The following is a 25,207-nucleotide window of genomic DNA, read 5'->3' on the forward strand; positions in this document are numbered from 1 at the left end:
TTATTTCACCCCGACTTCACGTGTATTATTATGTATTATGTATGTTATAATGGGGCGAAAGTCCCATTAACGTTAGCATTGCTATTGTATCACACCTCCAATATTTAAACCAGACCAGCAAGTGTTTTTCAATCAATTTAAAGAATATTCCTGATTTGTTTTTATTAATAAGGGAGAATCCACAATTTAGGATCTACTACAGGCACTGGGAACACACCTCTGATTACACAGAAATATATAATCTTAGATTTAAGAGGCATTAAGACGGAGTTAAATGTCTGATTGACGAGGAAGACGCTACAGCAAAAATCAATGAAACCACAAATAAATAGTATAGACTCACATTTAAAAGATGAAACCATGTTTTACAGGTTTTTTTTGTGTGTAATCCGGATAAACTAACATGTATTTCACCATCATCACAGCGGCTATGTGTGATAAAAAATAAAAGACCATGAATATCGTCAGCAAAGGATCCAGAAAGCTTATCATCACTTTTAGAATGTTTAGGGAAATGATATCAAGGGAGAAACACACATTTTGATTTATATAAACGTAATATTGATCAGCGGTTGATTTAATGAACGCTGAGTGAAACACCAGAAGTGTAAGGACATGTGTGTTTTGTTTAGACGGCTCTCATGATCCACTTGAGCAGAGGTTTTTTTAAAGTCTGAGACTGTGGGCCGCCCCCCCCCCCCCCCCCTCCTCATCATACAGTGCTACTTCCCCAGATCCCCAGATGCTATGGGGTCATGATTAGCATGACTGAGCCCAGATAAATACTGAAAACATAAAAAAAAGGCAATTTATTAGTTTCTGACTCTGGGAATGTGGGGGAAACAGTCAAATCCACTGCATCTATGGACTATCACACACATTCAGCCTGCTATGTGTGATCATTTTTTACTTCCAGTCACTGAGCCTCCCCTAAATCTGTTTGGCGCCCCCTTGAGGCGGCCCACCTCCCGCTTTGAAAACCTCTGCACTAGAAGGTTTGGCAGTAACAGCTGAAAAGAACAAGACCATATGCAGTTTCAGTAGTTGTTTGGTCCTTGCTAACACACACACACACACACACACACACACACACACACACACACACACACACACACACACACACACACACACACACACACACAATGACCTGGAGAGCGATGACACAGCATCATGTGAACACACAGATAGACTCACAGTTACTGCTGGTGAGCGGGAGATATCCATGTCAGACTCTTTCAGCAGTAAAACAACTGTGTTGTCACTGAATCTCAGCAGCCGGGGCACAAAACTACAACTAGGCTGCTATAAAGGTATCCACGTTGTGTAGTGCTGAACCGAGGAGAGGAATGTCGCAAAGCACAGCAGGGAATCCATATTCTTCTTCATCATGTTCTGTCACAGTTATCCATCAGCTGTTCAGAAGAGACACTCCGGAGGCTCCGCTGTGATCCGTATTGAGCGAAAAATATCAATACGGCTCGAAAAAAAGCGGAGAGCTGTCACATCTTATCAAGACTTCCCTGAAAGCGATCCCCGCGGAGCATCGGCGTGGTTGAGGGTCCAACACATCATCAGGTACACGGGTGATGCAGCTCCTTCACGTGATTCATTTTGATTGCGTGAAGGCCAGTAGACGATCCTCGAGTCTGAGGCAGGTGTCAGTGGATTCCTTCCTCCAGAGATCCTTTGGCTTCCCAAATCTTCACCGTTCGGTCACTGCATTAAAAAAACACACACACAAATTAAAAAACAAATCATGATGTCATCAATACTGGTTGATGGGGAATGAGGCTAATTTTGTGACTCACTCTGAGGCGGTGAAGAGTTGGCTGCTGTTAGCGGCCAGCCCGTTGATGGGACTGTCGTGCCCCCGGATCTCGCCGAGGGGCGCCAGCGAGTCGGCGTGCCAGAGACGCAGCAGCCCCCCCCTGCATCCGCTGAGGAGCACCCGGGAGCCCGGCACCACGCCCAGAGCGCTGACCCAGTCCGCCTGGGCGCTGACAGACTGAAGAAAACGACAAGTCCGTTAGCGTCAGTTTAGTCTGCATTTTGGATCATCGCTCCTTGTTGCCGGGGTAACGGCGTACCTGTAGCAGCTGCTTACTGCCCAGGTCCCACTTCTTGATGCAGAAGTCTCGGGAGCCGCTGTAGAAAACGTCTCCGTGCACGGCCAGAGACTCCACGCCGTCCTGGTGGGCGGGATCGAACGTTTGGCTGGAGCCGATGCTGCCCTGAACCCCCTCCGCCACCTCGAACATCTGGAGGAAAAAAAGAAACCCGTGAATCCACCGTGCATCTTGATCTCCGTTACAGTCGGTCACAGTCATGTGCGTCTTACTTTGATGTGATGGTCTTTGGAGCCGGTGAGGACGACGTCCTGTCCGTTACCTAATTTGTCAACAGTGAGACACATGACAGGCGCCAGATGGCCGGTCAGCTTCCCCGTGGATACGAACCTAGAGACAGAAATAGGATGAGCTGCCTGTCTGCCTGTCTGTTAAATGCTTTGTAACAGATTTAAAAAATAAATAAAACGCACTTGCGGAGGTCCCACATGCGTACGGCGTTGCCGGCGGCGGCGTACAGGAAGGAGCCGGACGGGTTGAGGGCGATCTGGTTGATCTGACTCTCCCCCGGCGGGATGGATAAACTCCTGGCAGACGAGCAGATGTCGCCCGAGCCCACCTGGCCCGATGACCTGACATCCACAAAATGCCTTTCTTATGATTGATTTCATTTATAATTGAACAACGTAGCCAGAAGAAGAACTACACTTACGTGAGCGTGCGGATGCACTTGGCGGAGTCTCGTATGTCCCACACTTTGATGTAAGCGGTGGAAACGGTGAAGACGAGACTCGACGTGTACCTGAAATAAAACACAAAACAAGGACTTCCATGCACTGCCATGTACTACTAGTAATTACTACCATTACTGCTATTTAACTAGTACTACCTGACTGAGACGACGCTGCTGGGATGATCCGCCAGAGACATGATCTCCTGACCCGTCACCAGGTTCCAGACTTTACACGTACGGTCTGAGAACGCACACGTTTGAGAATAGACACACAGAAAGAGAAATACGTTTTTTTCTGAAAATCATTTCATGTTCTCCACCTTTGGATCCCGTGAAGAGCAGATCGTCGGTGGCGTCCACGCAGAGGACGGGTTTGGTGTGGCCCTCCGCTACGTAGACGCACTGGAGTTTGGCCCCCCGGCTGTTCGTTGGGGCCGCCACAGGGTTGATCACACCTCTGACAACATGAAAGATATAGTTTGTGACTACAGCGAGATGCATAGAAATATCAGGGTTTACAATAGAGGTGTGCAATGAGGAGGTCCAATGAATTCCTATTCAAAAAGCTATTACCTGTGGCCTTCAAATACGGGTGACTCCTCCGACCTGAACGAGAAAACAAAGTACCATGAAGTAAAAATGTAACATGCACGTTACTTACGCAGCTAAAACAGGAGAACGCTGCTTCTCACTTACGGTGATTTGAGGTCTTTAGTTTTAGCCTCCGCCGTGCTGGGTGGAGGTGTGTGTGTGGTTGCTGGGGTGTGTGTGGTTGCTGGGGTGTGTGTGGGTGCTGGGGTGTGTGTGGGTGCTGGGGTGTGTGAGGGTGCTGGGGTGTGTGAGGGTGCTGGGGTGTGTATGTTTGCTGGGGTGTGTGTGGTTGCTGGGGTGTGTGTGGTTGCTGGGGTGTGTGTGTGTGCTGGGGTGTGTGAGGGTGCTGGGCTGTGTGTGTGTGCTGGGGTGTGCGTGGGCCCCGGGATGTGTGTGGGCGTGGTTCCTTTCTCCGGGGCCTTCCTTCGACTGAGGGGCGAGCGGTCCGGGAGCCTTCGCTCAGACCCCGTCGAGGACCTGGATCCAGAATTGCACACGGTTCAGTAATGAATAACACGAGCAACAATACGGAATAATGAACTGGTGATAATGACCCCCCCCCCCAACCCAAAACACTTACATGCCAGCTGGCCTGGCAGACAGTGCAGATGGGGAAACGGTGAGCTCGCGGTCGGGGGTTTGACCGAACAACGCCGACCCGTCCAGGCGCTCCGAGACGGGTAGCAGAGGTCCGGAGAAGTCTCCGGTGGGGGATTCACAGAAGGCGTCCCCGCTGCCTGCGTACAGCAGCTCCATCTGGGTGGTGGTCCGCCTGCGAGCCTGAGGGACCAGGACGGTCAACGGAGCAGTTAGAGATGATTTCAAACCCCGTAAATAATTAAAGCTTGTACTTACAGGACGTAAAACAATTAACTCAAACGTTTTACAGTATATCGGATCAGTTCAGTACCTTGCTTCTTGGTCTGGATTCCCCACATAACTTCATCAGATCTGACGTCAGCGTGCTGAAACAAAGCGAGGGGTTTTCTATGTTAAGCAGGTGTAATTTCCCGAGTGGCAGGTTTAGTTTCACTATGTTAATATTTCCTTATTGGCACTAAACACAAAGTAGAGCTGAGGCTGCTATGTGGCCATAACTCTTAACTACTGAATACATTATAAATGTTGTAAAAGTAGAAGTGATGGCGGTGCAACGGGGAGGAATCACAAAAAGTTATTACAGCTCAGTTGATGTTGCATTTACACGGCTCTAAATCTGAAAGTGCAGTGAAATGCAGAGGAAAATAGAAAACATTTAACCCACTCCCGAGTCTCTACGACCCTCAAAAATTAAACATTGTTTTTCTGCACAACAGTTGGCTGTAAGTAGTGTTGTTGCTGTGAAACATTAGTGTGTGTGTGTGTGTGTGTGTGTGTGTGTGTGTGTGTATTTACCTGCCCTCCGCGGCCGGACTCGGGCTGGACTCCTCACTACTGCTGTCGTCTCCATTCTCTGTGAAAAGTCTGATTTCTCACTTAATCTGCAAAATAGTTTTCCTTCACGGCATTTTCAAGACAAAGCTAGAAAGCTAAATATTACAGCACAACGGTGATCACGGCTCCGTCAGTTCATAACACGGCCAGGGGGGTAGTTTTAGACAGGGGGGGGGGGGGATGGGTGTCATTAGTGTGACGCAGCTGGATGCTAACAGTGTAGGAATATGTGCGTAGCGTGAAGGAGGAACGGAAACAACCATGAGAGGGACGGTGGGGGAAACAAACACAGAAACGCTTCAGCTTTGTGTCCTTTACTGCTGTTTAGTTGCAGTGACCTGAGGGGCTCGCTAGCAGGTGGTGGGACACCAAACATCATGCACGTCATGGTATTTAAACGGGGTTAGTTCTCAACAGGAGGACTGATGCACACTACAAGTTCCTCCATCTACTTGAGGAATATCAAGGTCAGAGAGTCACCTTGGGTTTACCTATCTAACTATGCATATACTGTTACATGACTTTATGAAGATTAAAATGCACTTATATGACCTTTTTCTGTTAAATCTTTTAGTTTGAGCCCATATTTGGCTATAATCGGGGGGGAAACGTTGGAATCTTGTAGTGTGCAGGTGCCGCGCCCTCTCAATCACATTCCTATGCATCTCGTACTCACCTGGCGACAGGTAACCTAACTCTGAGTTCACACCAACACAACAGAGAAGACAAACAGTACTCAAATCAAAATCAAAACCCAGAGATGAAGAACCAAAAAAAAGAGGCTACTCTTTATTTTACAGACCAACAATGTGTTTTTCAAGGCCTGCAAAATAAAAGCGTCGCCACGTGGGCGAAAGAATAAAAATAAAGGGACGATTGTGATGGAGGTGCTGGTTTGGCGAGCGTTCTCCTACCTTGCAGGGCGCTGCCCAGCAGGGCGTCCAGCTCCGGGTTGATCTCCGCCTTCTCCTTCAGCATGTGGAACAGCAGCTGGTTCTGGGTGGCGCTGTTGATCTCCGTCTGCTTCAGCCGGCCCTCCATCACCTTCAGCTGGGAGTCCTTCTGAGCCGCTTGCAGACCCTGACAAAACCAGACGTCTCTTTATCATTTGTGTTCTGTTTCCTCATCGGACCAGTTAGGTTTCATCAAATCTAATCCCATCCAAATCTAATTGAAAGCTAATTGAATCAGGCTGTGACGTTGCTACGCGTGGTAGTTACCTTACTGATGGCCATCGTCATGAAATGATCCAGAAGGAAGCGAGCCTCTGATAAATTACAGGCGCTGATCACTGCGGTGACATCACCCGTGTCTCCTTCCTCCTGTAGTAGAATTAAAAAAACACATTCAATAAAGGATCATGAGAAGAAACTCACGGGCAACCGTTGAAGGATTGATGCTACTCTATCGTTTTAGGTTAATTCACCCTGATTGGCCAGATAATGTCAGTTGTGTTGAGTTTAATCAGATAACACTCACTCATTAGCACTTAGCATTAGCATTAATGCATTACCTTGGCCTCCTCCATCTGCATGATGTTGGCCTGGCAGTCGGCGATGCTGTCGTTGATGTAGTCGATGTTGGCGCCGAGAGACTCCAGCTCCTCGTTCAGGGAGACCAGGGAGCGGTCGGCGTCCGCACCCTCCACCGCCATCTTGTCTTTCTTCCTGGACACCCGCTCCCGCCGCCTGGTCAGCTCCTCCCGTTGCTAGGGGTGACGGTGGCGGAAGAACAATAAGAATAAGTGACGAAGAAGACAATTTTTGATTTTGATGTTTGAAAAAACGGCTGTAATCTGTCATTTTATTCGATAAAATGTCCCATTTAGAACTGACATACTGGATGTGTGCTACATGAATACATTTCCTGCATATTTCACAAGCAAATATTATTTTCCAGGGCTGGAAAAAACAAATAATTTCTTCTCTTCATGCTTTATTTTTCTTGATTGAATCTGATGCCACGTTTACCTTCAGCAGCCGGTTCATATCCGTCTCCATGTTAGAGATGGTCATCCTCTGCATGATGATGTCAGTGATGCGTCTCTCCAGCGATTGCCATTTAACCCGGGCCGTCCTGTTGAGGTAGCTGCTTCCCATCCGGACCGGAGAACTCCTGCAGGAAGAAAAGAAAAGGCTATATAACTATATTTAAAAACACGCTCTCAACGGCGTGATGCACGTACAAACACGCCCACCTCGCTCCGTTGGCCGAGGACGCTCCGGACGTGTGCAGCCGTCCCGGCGTGGCTCTGTGAGAAGACTCGTTGAGGGGTTCAGGTAAGCTCACCTTCCTGCTCACCTTCCCAGAGACGGGCCTCACCTGTCGCCTGAGAGCCGTCACCTGTTCATGAGAGGAGAGACACTCGGCATATTAGAGCAAGGACCCCCAAGGCTTATAGTGATCCGGTGGAGGGATTCCCGGACCACCTGTTGAAGATCTCTGAGTTAGAGTGAAACAATAGCCGATGTCTCACCTCCTCATTCTTCCTGCGAAGGATCAACTCCTGCTGTCTCTTCTGGGCCTCCATCTGCTTCAGCTGGTGCTGCAAGAAGGAGTGCATGTTGGGAAAGTGAGTTTGTTGTCGTTGCATGAGTTTTAAAGGTAAGTTAGGGCGACTCCATCCCTCTGACCTCGGCTCTACGCTGGTCTTTCTTCAGAACGGCGATCTCCCTGTTCCTCCTGCACTCCGTGGCTCTGTTTCTCTCCTGCTGCTCCTTCATCTGACGCATCAGCACCACCTGGTGGAGACACAACAACACAGCAGGCCATAATCAGCAACTGCAAGAAGTCGAGTATAAAAAAACCCTAAAAAACCCAACCTAATCCTTCACCTTGGTCTTCTTCATCTCGCCCACATCCAGCTGGAGTTTCCTGAGCTGCTTCTCGTACTGCGACTGGTTCTTCAGCAGGCGGGCGTGCTCCTTCTGAGCCGACTGCAGCTTCTGCAGCTCCTTGTTCATGGAGCTCAGCTTCCTCTCGTACTCCGTTTTGATCTTCTTCGCCTTCTCCTCCGTACCCGACTCCACCGAACCTGGAGACGGACGAGGAAACAGCGAAGTCATTCCTTTTATGTCCTCTATTGCAGAGATAATAACTTTATTTATATAGCACCTTTAAAAACAGCAGGAGAAACGATAGGTAGAGTTGGTAAGATAAGGTAAAAAGATAATGTTGGAAATTTAAAAGTTAAAAAAGGCGATGTCACATAAAAGCAAGTCTATAAAAGTGTGTTTTTTAAGAAGTCACTGATTCAGCAAGCCTTAGCTCCTCCGGCAGGTCGTTCTAAAGTCTAAAACTATAACTCAACCCGCACCGGTTCATCTTTCCCAGAATGAGGGAATAAATTACTTCCATAAAATGCTTCTTTATAACAGAAAAATAGATATTTATATAACTGTACACCTAATCTATACAGCATAAAGACAGGGAGAGCAGGAAGAAGGGAAATTATCTCCACAAATAAGCTTCTTTTTCCCTGGTGGAGAAGATCACCTCTGGTTTTGAGCCTGGACTTTGGAATAGTTAGAAGGGACTCGTATGGGGTCAGCATTTCTCAAACATAGCCTTAAAAGTGATCAGTAAAATCTTAGAATCCCTCCTGAAAGCGAACAGGGATCCAGTGAAGCGGTGCGATGTGTTTGAGCATCTGTTTTCCCCGTCTCACCCATGTTATGCAGCACCTTGTCCCTCTCCAGCTGCGTGTCCCGGATCTTGTTCTGCAGCATCGTCAGCTTCTGCTCGTACTGCTGCTTCAGGGTGTGCAGGCGCCGCTGGCTGTTCTCCAGCTCGTCGATCAGCTTCTGCTTGATGGCGATCTCGCAGGTGATGTTGGCGAGGTCGGCCTGGACATTTTCTGTGCACAGACGGATGATGAGACCCCCCACCGATGCCTCCCTTCACTCTGATTAACGACCGCGGCTTCAGAAATCTCACCTTTCTCCTCCAGCTCCTCGGAGTCGGACTCGTCCGACGTCTCGTCCCCCGCCATGTCGAACTCCTCCTCCTCCCCGTCGGCGTCCTCGCCCTCTTCGTGGTCGCTGCCCTCCTGTCGACGTACGAGAACAAAAGTGAAATATATACGAGAAGAACACACTTATTATATACTGTATATATATTTAAATACTCCACCTCTGCCTCCTCGTTGCCTCGCTCGTGTTCGTTGTCGGGCACTTCCTCTTTGACGACGCTGGAAAAAGGAAAAGACCAGTTAGTTACCGAGATCGAGATCTCACGCTGGAGGTCACATCTGGGGAATTTACAATTCAAATCACAAGGAGGATAAAGTGAACATGCAAGTGATTATTCTTAACACTCGACCTGATCAGGAGCAGATGTGGAGTCAGTGTATTAATGAATGATTTCACTGTGATTGCATTGCATGAGGGGTGACACGGATGAAGCACTAATAACAAGCTGGTTTAATGCAGAGAAAAGGACGAAAATGGACAGAACAGCTGATTAAGAGGAAGAGGTTTCCCTGCAGGAAGTGTTAACCACCTGTAGGTGCAGGAGAAATGAGAGGTTAGTAGCTTTGGCCACTTGGAAAGGAAAGATTTGGGTTCAGATGCTGGTTAACAATCAAATTAAATCCTTTTAGTTGCTTCAATCTGAGCACAAAATGAACCAGTGTCACATTGGGAGCTGCAAACCTGGTGTGTTCAACCTCTGGCTGGAGAGACTCCTCGTGTCGGCGTAGTCTTTGGAGAGAGAGAGAGGGATGGAAGGATGGGGTGAGTGAGGAGGGGGAGGAGGTGGAGAGGGGGAGGTGTGGAGACGAGGAGGAGGTGGAGAGGGGGAGGTGTGGAGACGAGGAGGAGGTGGAGAGGGGGAGGCGGGCCGCCGAGGTCAAATGAGGGAAATATTCCAAGATAGAAAGACAGAGAGTGAGAGAGCAGCAAGAGAGGCCGGGCGTGTTTGAAATGACGAATGCTGCTGTAGAAGCCATTTTAATCACTTATTTACTAATTATAATGCATGCCTCTTCTATATGACTTTCTTGAGATTTGGTGCCCTCTGCAGGTCAAAAGGCCGTTAAACAGGAAAGGGATGGAGAGGAGATGTGGCCTCTTTGTTTATTGCACATCTGTTATTTGTAAATTCTAAAGTTAATATCCTTATTATTCATTGAACAGATAAAGGCTGTAAATTCTCTTATTTTTGGAAATTAAAACCAATCTATATTTGGAACACTGGATTTTTTTCCTTTTTTTGTTTATTGAAAGTTATACAACTCGCCAGGCGGCCGCCATCATTAAAAGCCGTCACTAGCACCTCCATACCTCTTCTTCTTCTTCCTCTCCTTCCTCTTGAGCTTCTCCAGGCTCTTCTTGGCCATCTCGATGACGTCGCTGGCCTCCTTCTCGGCGGCGAACAGCGGCTGGGAGAAGGCGCCGCCGGGGCCGGCGTACAGCGAGGAGCGCGTGGCGGCCCGGGACAGACTCTTCCTGAGGTTCTCGTTCACGGCCTCGCTTTCCAGAAGTTTAGCTCTGAGTGCGAGGGAGGACAGTTCAATGGTGTAAATGCATGCCGGTTATATTACATACCGAAATAGATATTTCAAAATGATGTCACGGCGTACCGGAGCTCCTCGATTTCTTTGATGTAGTTCTGGATCATGTTCCCGATCTCCTCGCTGCCTTCGCCTGAAAGCAGAGGCTTTGACTTTAACATGGATTCATGCAGAGAAATGTAATTACATATAAAACAAAACCTTCCCCCACGAAGATACTCTGAATTCAGACATTTCTGTGACATCACAGGTCAAAAATGTCATTTATCCAATAAGAAAAAATATATAATTTGCTATATGTGTGCCCACCTGCTTTAGCCAGAACCTGGTTGGCCTGGTCGCTGAGGATCTGGGTGAGTCTGCCTCTCTGGGCGTCGATGGTCTCCTGCATGGCCTTCACCCTCACCCTCAGGTTGTTGTTCTCCGTTTGCAGCATGGAGTTCTCGTGGACCAGGTCGTTGATGCCCTCCATGCCGTCCTCCCCCACCATACGCTTCCCCTGAGCACCAGATTCATATCAACATGACACCACCCTGATTTACGGATTCACTGATCTCTGATTCCACCCGACCGACCTGCCCTTCCTCACCGTCTTGTACTCCATCAGCTCCATCTGCAGCCGCGCTATCTCCGTCCTCAGGGCGCTGATCTGCTGGCTGGCCCGGTCCTGGTTCACCATCACCTTGTTCTTAATGTTCCGGGCTCTGTTGGCGTACTTCATCGTGTTCAGGGTCTCCATGAAGTCCCGGTCCGACGGGCTGATGCAGGCGATCATCACCGTTTGGCTGGAGAACACAGGAGATCAAGAATCGCGGATTGCAACGATTTTTGCACTACTTTGGCTCGTTAATAACGTGGCCCGTGCATGTGAACATTACTGAGGTAAATTAAATATTAAAAAGAGTGTGTTTCCAGACCTGTTGCCACCGAGCGAGTCCTGCAGCAGCCGGGTCAGTTTGGAGTCTCTGTAAGGCACGTGGCTGGAGCGCTTGCTCCGGTCTCCCAGAGCGCTGATGACGTTCCCCAACGCCAGCTGAGGTGAGACGGAGAAAAAAATAGGGTTATCACGATGTAATGTGATGTCCCAAAGGTTTTATGTCGCTCTATGTTGGATGGAAAAATGAGCTTCTGGCTAAATCAGGCACATTTACACAAAGCATGCATTGTCCTCTCCGAATAAACACATAATAAATAAATAAATTGGATATTTGAGGGTAAAAACATGTCTGGGACTTAATGAAATAGGAACTTAACGCTCTACTTTTAGACCTGAGTGAAGCTATAAATGATGACACTCGTGTTAGGGAAATAAATGAAATGTGCAGTTCGTGTTCTGACCACATGGGGGCTCTCTTGCTCCACAAAAATCACCTGAGACCAGATTCCTCATGACCCGATAAAGAAAACACACCATGGCTGCAGAAACACACTAAAGGACACACTAAAGTACACACTCAGACCAGCTCACCAGCCCACAGTTGATGGCGATGCCCTCCTTCGCCCGGTCTCCCGTCGCTCCGGTTCTCTTCAGTCTCTCGGAACCGGCCAGGTCCACGAAGTGGAACTTGGCCGTCAGCGTCTCAAACTCGTTGATCTCCGAGTCGCTGGCGAGACGGTTGTCTGTCACGTTCTCCTGGAAGAGGAAGGAAACGCTGTGACAGTAACGGGATGAGAGGCGGCGTGGGGCGAGCCCGGCGCGTCCAGGTCACCTACGTCGTTATCCGGGGAGCAGACTCGGACTTGGCACAGGTGGATGGTGAAGATGGCGTGGGAGCGTGAACTCTGGGCGTTCATCTGGGTGCTGGCGGTGGTCCGAGACAGAGCGCCCAGCTTCAGACACTGGATCATCTGTTTGTAGGAGAGACAGCATACATACACTGTATGTTACATCAATGCAAAGACATTTGTTTGGGAGAATTTGGCTGCAAAAGGTTATAATAAACCAAGCCGCCGCTGACCTCGGTGGCCGAGGTGACGGTGCGGGTCGTGACCCCGACGGTGTAGATGCCTCCGTTGGCGTCCTCGTGGATTTTGATGTTGGACTTCTGCTTCCTGGCCTCGCTGTCCCGCGTCGAGTCGAACAAGTCCAGCACCTCCTCGTTGTACAACTGGAGGGAATATAACGGTGAGTGATGATGTACTTGTACTGCACTTGAGTACTTCTATTTTATGTAACTTTATCGGTCTACGTTGCGACATCTCAGAAGGAAGTACTTTTTATTGAATGTACTTCTATTTAATACATTTATCTAACAGTATGAGTTACTAGTTACTACTTTGCAGATTTGAAATATAAATCAATAAAATATGATGTATTATTAAGTAGTATATAATGATTAAGTACCTCGAGTAGGTAAAATTAGCCCTACAGTCACCAGCTGCAACATGAAAGTGATAAACACATGAAAGCATCAATAATTATAATATATATTATTCTGAAATGGGCTGTTTCGCATAACGAGTTTACTTTTAGAACTTCAAGCATATTTTGATGTATTATCCTTTAACATTTTGAGTATTTTCACACTGATATTACTTAGATTAAGTAAAATATCTGAGTACATCTTCCACTTCTGTGCTCTAGAAAGCAATTTAAGTCATAAACAATATGGTCTGATACCCAGAATGCACGGCGGTTGGCCGGTCTGCTTCCCAGACTCATCTTCTCCCCTCAGCTGCTTCTCCACCAGCTGCCAGCATCCACGGGGTTAAAAATACAGCCGGGACCCGACCACGGGGCCGGAGTAATGACCGTTTAACGGCTGCAGGGTCATCGGCACGCTTTAACAACCCCAAACCCCGACGCCCTCTGACGACCTCTGACCTCCTGCCGTCTGCCTGCTCCAGCTACATCTCACTGACGGACCTTAAGTGGACTATTTAGACCGAATGCTGATAATTGCTCCTCGATTTGAGCCGTAAACACTCATTTCCTGGGTTTTTGTGTGTGTGTTTCTGCACCTCCAGGAACTGGGCGTTGATCTTGAACTCGGGAACGGGCCTGCCTTGCTCGGTGGCCGCCTGCCGGCGCTCCTCGATCCCTCTGAACAGGTGCTTGACGGCCCGGGGGATGATGCCCGGCTCGTCCTCTTCGATGTTGACGTCGAAGCCGGTTCCCATGGTGTAGGTCTTCCCCGAACCCGTCTGGACATGGAGGGAGGAGGAGGAGGGGAGATCACAGTTACTCAACAGTCTAATAAAAGTCTACTTCTACGTTCATCGTGTGTGTTTGTCTGTGTATTTCTATGCTCGACCAATCAGCTGTGAGGACTTTGGGGTGCAGCTCGGAGTGCTTTCTCTAACCGAGGGGGGGGGGGGAGTGGGGGATGGATTGGTCACCGTGGTGACAAAGGAAGGAATGCAACATCGAGCTTGAATTCACGCGTCACCCATCTCCTTCCTGTCCAAATGCATGAAAAGAGACCCTGACAGGGGTGTGTGTGTGTGTGTGTGTGTGTGTGTGTGTGTGTGTGTGTGTGTGTGTGTGTGAGACCACACCTGTGTGTTTACTACGTTTGTGCATGTGGCCTCCACTGTGAAAGGCTCTTTGACAGCAACACAAGAGCTGCAGGAACAATGTGAGGAGAGAATAATGAACAGAGAGAAGAAGAGAAGAAGAGAAGGAGGGGAAGATCAGAAGAGGCAGAGTTGGAGCCGGAGAGACAAAAGAACTCAATTCAGTCCAGAAGAGATTCAATAAAGGCTTTTATAAAAGTCTAATAGGCTTTGATGTTGTGTTTGCTTCTTCTAGTATCCATATAAAACATTACAAACACTATAAAAAGAAGAACTAGAAGTTACCACAACGTCACCCAGAATGGGAGGTGGAAAATAATAATAAAAAAATAATAATAATAATAATAATGATGCAATTTTCGGTAATTTAACATATATCCAAAGACTTTGGGGGATTTAAAAAAAATCGTTAACAAATCAGTTTTTGAAGCTCAGTAATCTCTGACTTTCTAAGAGGTTAAATATTTACTTAGATAAGTTCAGGTAAATTATTGGTGCTGAAATGGTTATTGAAAATGACTCACTTCGACAGTGCTGCCAAGTGTGTGTGTGTGTGTGTGTGTGTGTGTGTGTGTGTGTGTGTGTGTATATCTTCTGCTGTTGTGGACTGATTTCATTCTGCAACTTTTGGAAGAAACCAACTATAGGGAGAGGGGGGTGTGTGTGTGTGTGTGTGTGTGTGTGACTTTTTAAGGTATCATCTATGATTAGAAGAATATGTTTTCACTCATAATGTAACATCATTATACTACATATTATTAATAGAATAGTAATAATGACATATTTTTTGAATACACTGTTGCCCATAAAGTTGGAATATTTTCTTTTCAGACACAATCCTCCTATTTATTCCTATTTAAAAGCATCAGTCATCACTTTTGATTGGTGCAATGATTACATTATGTGTCCAGGTGATATTAATGAATTCATAACTTTTGTAAAAGACAAGACATTTGCAAATTATTCCCACTTTATGGGTGAGATATCCGTGTTAGTGTGCAGGTTCAGGACTGATAGGGCCTTTGTTGCTGGTGTGGTTCTGTCCAGAGGTAACAGAATCCCCTACCAACTCCGCATGTCTCCAAATGATGTTTTGACTTTGCACATTTATGTTCCTGCTCTGGTATTCGGCGAAGGAATCTGTTCACACCCGACCTCTGATTGGCTCGTAAATCCTTTCTCCCTCTCGGGCTCATCCATCAGAGCCAATATCACTCCTGCGGTGGCGAGAGCACGTCGGCACATGTCAGCTGATAGCGTATTGACAGAGCCGGCGCAGCTGTTTGGCTCCCTCGTTACCGGTCTGATGACGTGGAAATGAAATCGTCTCCCCGGAAGCGACCCACCTGTCCGTAAGCGAAGATGGTGGCGTTGTAACCCTCCAGGCAGCCCTCGATCAGGCTCTCGGTGCAGTGGGTGTAGATGCTCTCCTGCTGGGTGTCCATGTCGAAGACGTGGTCGTAGGTGAAGGCTTTGTCTTTACCCAGAACCACCTGGGGCTCCCCGGGCATCACGTACGTGCAGATGTGGCAGCCCTCGATCTTCTCTTTGGCCAGCTGAGGACGGATCCTGTCGGCAGAGGAGACGAGGGAAAGTGAGGTTTTATCAGAATCAGAAAGGAGTTTATTGACGAGTACGTTTTCACATACAAGGAATTCACCTCAGTGTTCACAATAATTACAAGGAGTAAATTCTTTATACTTCACAAATAAACTTTTTTTTTAATGACCATATATGAAAAAAAGACACTATATATACATATGTAGCCATTAAAACACCGTTTTATAATAATTTGTGTTTAGAATATGTATAAATTGCCTTTAATTAATTATTTTTTAAATATTTACTTTACTTTAGTATCTTATAAATACTGTTTTAAGATTTATTAACTTACTACTAGTATTAGTCCTACTTTTTTAAGACTGTATTTATTTTTTTATTTATCATATTTTCCCCTGCTTTCTCACTCTGTGTTGCTGATTTATTTATTTTTTCAGTTTTTTTTTTGGAAAGCACTTTGAGCTTTGAGGTGATTATTATTATTGTTATTATTATGATTATTATGACATCCACAGTGTAGGAACATAAAATACATGCTAGTTTTCTGCTGCCTTGGCACTGAACTCTACATGTTTTCATAACGTTCCGCTCTTCATGGAAAGAAAAAAACATTTTTTTGTCTATTATGCAAATCCTTCTATCACATGGTGTTTGCAAAGTAATAACATTTCAGTTACACTTTTTTAAATTCACAGTCTTCTGGCAGCTCTGGTCTGCAGTTGTGTGTCAGCCTGAGAGTCGAGCTTGGAGAGGAGATGAGTGCTGCTACTGTGCAGAGTGAGTGTTTTACTAAATGCTCGTCTTTATGTCACACTGAGTTGCCCCCGGCAACAGTCCAACTGCTGCCGGGAGAGACGAGGATGGAGGAGTCTCGTTAGCTCTTTTCTGACAGAAAATCACTTTTCTGGGACCAAAGTCTTTTTTTGGAAACCGTAGCATCTGAAGGGATTACATTTTTTAAAAGATATATATTTAAAAGAAGCAGACTCCGACACTTGCTGTGGACTTTCAAATGGGAATTGCATGTGTCTCGTTGACTCCCTGCCTCCCCCCTCATCGTCCTCCTCCCCCCATTTCACCATCAGCAGCACACAAACGCACATCTGCAGCCCAGAAAGACACATTCGTCTGTCATCAGGACACAAACAGCCACTGAGACAGGACGGCCCAGATGTTCAAATCAACAAAAGTGTCGCTTTCTTTGTACGATCAACTTTCATTTGCATGTGTCGAAAAAAGGCTTGGAGATGAAAAATCACACCCTGTACACACACACACACACACACACACGCACACACACACACACACACACGCACATACACACACACAACGAATCCCAGTTGGTGCTTTGATCTCTAAAGATTCCTGAGCCACGAAATCCTTAATATTTATGAACTTTGACTGAAATGCTGAAACTCGTTCACAGACGGGAAAAGAGGCTTAAATGAATCAAGCGGGCGACGCCGTGAACACGCTCGCAGTTCACTTTTGATTCACGCAGCACATTTAGAACGACATATCTTTACGAGATTTGATTGCTTTCTTATTAAGGAACAATCACCTTTTGTAAAAAGCTTTTTATTTTTTATTTTGTTGCAACAGTTACATCTCTTCACTCTGAAAAAATAAATCTCTGTTGGGGAGGCCCACTTGACTTTGGAACGGCCCCTCTGACATGGTCCCACATAGGCTACTGTATAGACAGGTGCAAGTGGTACAGTCCGTTTCTATAAATATTCGGCTTCTTGGAGATATAAAATCTTGCCACGTTGTTTGCATCGTTATTGCATTTATGGATCATAAGGTGTCATTGTGTGTGTGTGTGTGTGTGTGTGTGTGTGTGTGTGTGTGTGAAGGACCGGCACACTCTCCAGCAGCCACCGTCCACAGTACAGTACTCTCACTGTTCACCAGACAGCAAGAGAGAGAGAGAGAGAGAGCGAGCTCTGGGTAAACAGTCCCACCCTGGATTTCATTAAGCTCCGTTTACCTCAGCGCAAATAAACACATGGCCATTACATCATTTCCTCCCATGATGCACCTCTGCCTCTCATCACTGAACCCACTGTCCACCTGAAGAGGAAGTGGAAATATTGGGAGGAAGGAAATATGTGGACACGAAGCAAATGTGATGCTTTGACAGAGAAATAATGAATATTATAAATAAACAGCAAAAAATACTGAAATATTAAAAATAATGTTGGATGTGTGTTTGAAAAAAAAAGGGAAATTATTTCTTCAAGGCTACAGTTAACATTAACCCAGATAAATGTGAATAACAAATAAAAAAATAATAATAATCAAGACAGAATCTCAGAAAAGCATTGTTATAAATGGCCAATATTTTTAATGTCATAAAAAAAATCAAATAATCTTAAAATAAGATGATGAATGATAAAGTCTCCCTGCATAAATAAATGATAAAAGTATATCCTGTATTTGAAAAGATGAATTAGCTTTAAGTTTTATAACACAGACTGTTCTAGACGGTTCTGTGAAATGATGTAACCGTAGCAACCGTCGGCGTGGTTCGGTCATCTGAGGGTTGCCGGTCGGATGGTTCAGGGCATTACGGGAGTGAATCTGCATTAATCCCTTTGGCCACCTTCCCAAAACTTGACAGGCAGCCATTACTGTAATCCGGCGTAACAATGGGGCCACTCACTGCCGCTCACAGCAAAAGGGCGTCGAGTCATCGTTGTCATCGGCAACTAGAAAGACGCGTAACAAGATACACACTTCGACGAAGGGGATCGTAAAAAAATGTAGGAGAAAAAAATGTAACATTGGGTTAAACAGGGAACGAGTCCCCGAGAGAATAGAAGCCCAGTGTGTGTGATTGTGTTCACACACACACACACACACACACACACACACACACACACACACGACATGAGAAAATGTCAGACGAAGAGAAAGAGAGGCTGAAAAGAGAGAAGACACATTATGTTTACAGACAAAACCTTGATGGTAATCTTGGCATTAGGAGGCCACCGTAGTCTGCAGTCAAACAGTGATCAGTTCACATAATGAGACCGCCAGACACAACGGGGTCGGACCTCAGAACCTGCTGGTTTTCCACAAACTAAAAAGGGACCGATATTATGACTTTCCAACTCTACTGTAAACTAAATGTATTGTTTTCATCGACGTATGAGAGGAGGAGGAAGGCAACCTTCATCCCCGTCTGTCCAGCTCCTTCATGCTGATCACTGAGAATAATATATATATATATATATATATGGATCATAGATTTCAACAGATTGAAATAAATCAAAGGTCAAGTATCTTTGGAGCACAAAGAACCTCTATATGGCGTTTGTATTCACAACCAACACAAGTTGTGGCACCACACATCTCAGGTAACTGTAAACAGGTGAGGGATCAGCCAGGTTGAAGCCCCGCCCCTGCTGGTGTGTTATTAGTGACTCCAGCTGGGATTATGATCTGGCAGGTTTTCACTCCGCGGTTCAAACCCCCCCAAAAAAAACCCCTCTCTCTCTGAATCAGGGCCGCCCTTCAGCACCGCAGCGCTAATCCGCCGTCTAGAGTGACACACGCACTCCCTTCATGCCGGAAATTTGACTCTGCACATTTACCTCAACGAAGTGTGTGTGTGTGTGTGTGTGTGTGTGTGCGTGTGTGTGTGTGTGTGTGTGTGTCGTTCCATCCAGCAGCTTGATGATCCTTCAGGTGTCGGTTTGGGATTTGAGCTGAATATCTCGCATGTTGCTCGCCCTTTCTTGTATATTAAATATTAGTGTTGCATGCTGAAGTGAGATTTTAAAGTACACACACACACACACACACACACACACACACACACACACACACACACACACACACACACACACACACACACACACACACACACACACAGAGGGGCTTTGTCAGCCTTGCCCCATGTGACAGGTCCTGTTAGGACTCCTGCTCTCCGTCTCATTACTGCGATTTCAGCGACCGCCTGAGATACAGTGGGCTCCTCGTGCACACACACACACACACACACACACACACACACACACACACACACACACACACACACACACAGAAAACCCCAGACGTCATACACCTTCGCCCTCCATTTTTTAGTTCAAACTTTTTAACGAAAGTTAAAAATCTCAAGAATATCGATATAATATGGAAAATCATCACTCATCAGCATTATCTGCTGATAATGATCAATGGAGAGTCACCCATCAGCCCATCAGCACCACGCTGCTGCTGCTGATCTCATCCTTCCTGACACACACGTCTGCTGACATCACTCCTCCTCGACAACCGGCCAATCACATCACTCCGCCGGTCGTCGGTCCGCATCATTGCGGGCGACGCGGCCCCTGACGTTTCCCATCTAATCCTGGGTAATCTCATTTTTGGTTTAGTGTCGAGGTGCGAGCTGGCAGCGGCAGAGTGACTCAGCAGAAACGGAGAGGAACATCTGAGCCCACGAGGCAGCAGACAACAAGTCTCTCTCCTCACACGCTGACTCATCACATGACCTCATCCTGCTGAGGCACATATTGACACTTTCCTTTTAAACTCAAATACAGATTTCAATTTCATGTAAATGTATATATATAGACTGTGTACATATATTCTTTAAGATATGTGTCGGATATTTCTGGGATTTAGTTTGTGATGATCAAAGCATTGCACGATTACATCCAGGTGAAACCATAAATTTGAATTTGTTTTATGATCATTAGACGGACTACAAAGCACATTTTATTGAAAACAAGCGTGTCTGCACAAGTCCCCACATTACAAAATCTATCTCCGACACGCTCGCTTCCCTTCCCTGTGTGTGTGTGTGTGTGTGTGTGTGTGTGTGTGTGTGTGGTTAAGCGGCTGAAGAATGTCTGCAAGTGTTTTGATGGAGATACGAGTGGACTGTAGTCCTCGGAGGTGCCTCCAATCTGGACTGATGCTGTCCAACAGAGGTTAATAAGGGACCACACACACACACACACACACACACACACACACACACACACACACACACACACACACACACACACACACACACACACACACACACACACACACACACACACACACACACACACACACATACATACACAGCAATCCTTCTTCAAATACTGAAAAGCTTCACTCTGTTCCTCATGATTGTACCACTAAAGAACAATGTCATGACTTCCTTATATAACAGCACACACACACACACACACACACACACACACACACACACACACACACACACACACACACACACACACACACACACACACACACACACACACACACTTTAATAGTACATCGGGCAGCAGGTGCACTCGTTTGTATGTGTCTGTTGACCGTGGTTAATGGCCGCCTCGAGGAAAGAGGGCGAGCGAGGAGACGTACAGATGTAGATGGGAGAGAGAGAGAGAGAGAGAGAGAGAGAGAGCAGCTTATGGAGGGTGAGAGACAATGAGAGACTACTGTATTTTAACTGACTGCATCTCAGCAGGACAGCCTTCTCGTTGTCTGGCAGCTGCTCTCGACGTGGAGAGCCAACTCGTCGTGTCACCGTGAGCTCGTGCAGGCAGCAGGCTCCAACAAGTCTCCGGCCTCGAGAGAACGCCGTACAGCACGATGAGTCCAGAGCAGGAGGCTTAAATACTTAGAATAAATACTAATAACTCATTTATGAAAGGTGCAGCTTAGAATAATAACTGTTTTATCGAACACTTTCATGCACCATACATGTCTTTCTAATGAGGATGGGCGATGATGTCACAGAGGGTATTTGGGAACGAGGCCGGGGAAAAAAACGGAGAAAAAGGTCAAGAGAGCTTTCTGCTGACTCATGGTTTGGTTTCTTTCTCTTCCTGTTGTTTAGATGGCTGACTGACTGGTGTCCATTCACGGGGGCCGTCACCACACCCACAAACCTTGAAAGGTCCTGTGGTTACCGTGGTGACGGCTAGAACAAGCTGCTGCAAGGGGAATTCTGAATTCTGGGGGGTCACTGATCACAGCTCTGACTGCTTCCTGGGTCAAAGGTCACTGGGCAGGAAGGAGGGAGAGGTCGATGGCGGCATTCACAAAAAAGTTGAATGAAAAATAAGACTTTTTAAATGTATTTAGCCTTTATTCATGCAGGGAGATCTGAAGATTTATTAAGATTTTATTTAAGATTATGTGATTGTTGATCACTAAAAAGGATCTTGTCTAAAAAAAGTTGTGTATCTTTTATGTAATTAAATAAAAATATTGTTTTAATAACAAAACGGAAATTATTCCAGTGTGTTTTGGTGCCATTTTAAGTGATTTAAGCACATTTATAACTTATTTTACAGGAACTTTTCATATCGTCACCATGACTACCACTGGCCACCGGCCCCTCCAGCTGAATGGGAGTGTCCCTTCTGCTTGTAGGAAGTGGGAAAAGTACTGTTTTAAAATACAGTTACACTAATCATAACCTCTTGGTAATAAAACAAACGATCCATACAGAAGTTATTGAATATCTCAGTTATTGCACTCTCACATGACAGCAGCTGGCAGATGGCTTGCATCATGCTTGGCTTTGTGTCTCAGTTCACTCGAGTCGGTTCATGAATATTTATCAGGGATATGCCTGGACGGACACACACACACACACACACACACACACACACACACACACACACACACACACACACACACACACACACACACACAATGGTTCTGTATCATGGCAGCAGGCGTCCAGCCTTTGCCCTCAAACACGATCCACAAAGGTCAAGAAGGCGGGACTTGCGTCTGACAGACACCTGAGAGGAGCCAATAGGAGTGAAGACAGTCTGGATACGAGTATTTTTGCCCAATTCTCCCGACAGATTCCCAAACCTGCAGCCCACGTGACGAGTGACCAGAATGAGGAATTCAAAACGACCACGACTCCAACAGGAAACCTGATTCCTCGCCGCCGCCCGGCTCTTAATTATTAAAGCTGCACTCGGAGGATAACGACGTCCCGTAATAATAAGTCACTTGAGTGGCTCCAGATAAATCGTTAACTTCCTGTATTTTTTCATCCAACATATGGGAACAGGGACGTTACGTAAGGAGAGAGGTCTGGAACACATTCACACAGGAGGATAACCCAGTAAGCAGAGTGTGTGTGTGTGTGTGTGTGTGTGTTTGCTGAATCATTCAACGCCAGAAGTGACCCATCTGTACGCCGTCATGCGTGATGGTCGTCAAAAGCAGAGACGGCAGCAACCGTCTAGCAATCAGACTGAAGAGCCGTCAATATACTTTTAAGTGACATCATTTTTCTAGTTATAATATTAAAAAAAAAATACTTTTTACTTTCTTGTTCTGCCTCAAAAGAAAAGAAAAAAAGAGACAGAATTAGGATAAAGAAGCAATTCATCACCCTGGATGGGGGGATTAGGAACCTGCTAACAGACCGCATTAGAGCTCACAGGCTGAGGCAGGTACACACACACACACACACACACACACACACACACACACACACACACACACACACACACACACTCAGCTAACTAAACTATAACAGAGTGGGGAGAGGCTGACAGTCAAAACTCTTAAAAAACTTCAGGTTCCCCCACGAGCGCCAAATAATTAGCCCGTTGCCACGGCGATTTAATTCCACCTGAAAACACAAACAAGCTCCCGTTTCGCGTTCAAAGGGGACAAAGTCGGAGATTCGATAGCAGATAAAAAAAGATCTGAGCGATCTCCAGGTATTAAATCTAGGAGACTTAAAAGGAAATGATGAATTGTGTTTTCTCCCCTCGGGGGCCGACGTCTTCCCTCAGCTTTGATATGAACCGCCGAGACGTCGTCTTCCAGTGTTTAAAGTATCTAATTGCTGACTCAGCTGGAAACATTATGACCGCTGCGTCTCCATTCAAGCATCAATCACAGAGCAGGTACTAATTTTGGCAACACGCTGCCAACCAGGGTGAGGCCAAACCTGCTTGTTGGTTGCTATGGCTACCGTGTTAGCAAGCCTCCTGTACCCTTCGGCAGACACAAAGCGACATTAGCATAAGTTTGAAGCCACCTGGTGTCCAGCGACTCCTGAGGGGAAATATCTGGCTCTCTAGCAGCTCAGTGCTCCAAAAAAGTATATATTAAGAGCAGCTTTAAGTTAAATATTAGTATTTTAATGTTATTTATAAGTGGTTTATGTTTGCTCCAATGCTTCAGGTCACAGTTGGAGTCCTGCTATTGTCGTGGTGCCTTCAATGACCCTGAAATGGAACAAGCCACCCGGGCCTTTCCTCACTCTAAGTCCAAACCTGTGCTCATTCATGCAAATCAAGCAAATAAAGGAGCTCTGTGAGCTCGCAGGTAAAGTCAGCTGACTCTCTCTGTGTGTGTGCCTGAAATAAGAGATGACAGCTGACCCCGGATCAGGCTCCGATCTGCTGAACTCCTACACGCAGACCCTGAACGCCTCTGTAAAAATCCAACCCGTGATATTTTCATTTCAAAAGAATCATCTTCCATCATCACTCCCATCAGATAAATGAATAACAAAAGGAAACCCAACTAGGAAACAAGACAACGGAGCTCCACAAATAATGAACAACGCTTTCTAAGAAGAAACAATAGCAGCTGGTTTCCACACCTTCCTGTGTGTCTGTGTGAGTGTGGTTTTGCTTCGAAAAAACTTCTTTGAAACTCGTCTGGAACTCAGAAGTAAGAAGGCGCCTCCTCCCCCCCCTCCTGTATTGAATTATTGAGGGGGGAGCCGGGACGAAATGTCATCGATGAGACTCCACGGCGCTTGAAGAGCCGCTGAGTGCACCGTTACATGGTTTATTATCTATGACGGAGACGGCAAACAAGAGTCCTGGGTCAAAGTCTGAATGCACAATAACGAGTGAGGCGGAAAAGAGCGAGAGAGGTTAGAGAAACATGATAGGAAGGAGCTTTTGTCCTCTCTCTCTCTCTCTCTCTCTCCCTTCCAGCTCAGGTGACTGTTTTTTTAAGGTCGACACAACCCTGATATGAACTATCTCGGCTGACCTGCGAGTATAAGCAGCGCTGGGGGGGTCAAAGGTCAGATCGGAACTGCCTCAACACACACAATGCAGATTGCAAAATAAAGCCGTGTAATTTAACAGCAGTGTTGTGACTATAGAGGAGGCTGTCCTGAGATCTTCATTCACAAATCCACAGCTCTGCAGAGGAGGTATTAACAAAAGGAGCTCATGTAATCAGGAGGGGGCATTACAGGACATAACATTTAAGGTGGGGAGGGAGGGAGGGGGACAATGTGGTCGTGGCAGGTGTGAGCATCCTCGGAGAGACCGGGTCCGCATCCTTACCTCAGGGCGACGCGCACCGAGCTCTCATCCGGTCCGCCGCTCATGGTGTCGCCGCTGGACGGTCCAACCAGTCCCGCTTATAAATAGCTCGATTTCCCCTTTTTCTTGATCCTCTTAGGAGCCGGGAGAGCGCCGCGGTGTGTCCCCTCCCTGCCTGTCTGTCTGTCTGCCTATCTGTCTGTCGGCGCGTCTAGCTCCTCGCCATGTTGCATGAGATGGAGCCGCGGATTCGGGTCTCGTCTCCGCGGTGGGGGGGTTTAGCGCGCGTCCGGATCCGCCGGTGGTCACCTCTCCAGAGGCATCGTCTCTCTGCCGCCGTCCCCGGGAAGAGAGTGGCGCGCGTGCATGCGTGTGTGTGTGTGCGTGTGTGTGAGTAGACGAGCTGGGATCCACTTGGCGTGTGATCCTCGAGACGGAGTACGTCACCAAACTCCTCCCCCTTTCTCCTGAGCTATACCAATCCGACAGGGGGACGACCTTACCCACAGCTCCATGA

General features: G+C 46.7%; 1 protein-coding gene across 4 annotated transcripts; it reads right to left on the reverse strand.

Annotated features, from left to right (window-relative positions):
* Positions 1-1,387: 1,387 nt before the first annotated feature.
* LOC311032348 (kinesin-like protein KIF21A) lies at positions 1,388-25,075 on the reverse strand. Of its 4 annotated transcripts, XM_084039058.1 has the most exons (37): positions 24,712-25,075; positions 15,199-15,421; positions 13,298-13,480; positions 12,295-12,444; positions 12,050-12,184; positions 11,805-11,969; positions 11,254-11,369; positions 10,926-11,121; positions 10,646-10,835; positions 10,406-10,469; positions 10,107-10,313; positions 9,477-9,524; positions 8,956-9,013; positions 8,761-8,872; positions 8,492-8,680; positions 7,659-7,858; positions 7,458-7,565; positions 7,301-7,369; positions 7,022-7,167; positions 6,795-6,939; positions 6,338-6,532; positions 6,045-6,146; positions 5,739-5,904; positions 5,501-5,521; positions 4,786-4,843; positions 4,301-4,355; positions 3,971-4,170; positions 3,496-3,867; positions 3,373-3,405; positions 3,120-3,256; positions 2,956-3,040; positions 2,779-2,868; positions 2,540-2,698; positions 2,339-2,456; positions 2,088-2,258; positions 1,809-2,005; positions 1,388-1,716 (listed from the first exon to the last, which is right to left on the reverse strand). In XM_084039058.1, the coding sequence occupies exons 1-37, from the start codon at positions 24,753-24,755 to the stop codon at positions 1,659-1,661; spliced, it is 4,965 nt and encodes a 1,654-aa protein (XP_083895184.1). In that variant the 5' UTR covers positions 24,756-25,075; the 3' UTR covers positions 1,388-1,658. The 4 variants fall into 4 exon arrangements, with proteins under 4 accessions (XP_083895184.1, XP_083895185.1, XP_083895186.1 ...); XM_084039059.1 differs by lacking the exon at positions 9,477-9,524; XM_084039060.1 differs by lacking the exon at positions 5,501-5,521.
* Between the last annotated feature and the right edge of the window lie 132 nt (positions 25,076-25,207).

The sequence above is a fragment of the Eutrigla gurnardus genome (assembly GCF_963514095.1).
Source record: "Eutrigla gurnardus genome assembly, chromosome: 21".
NCBI lineage: Eukaryota > Metazoa > Chordata > Actinopteri > Perciformes > Triglidae > Eutrigla > Eutrigla gurnardus.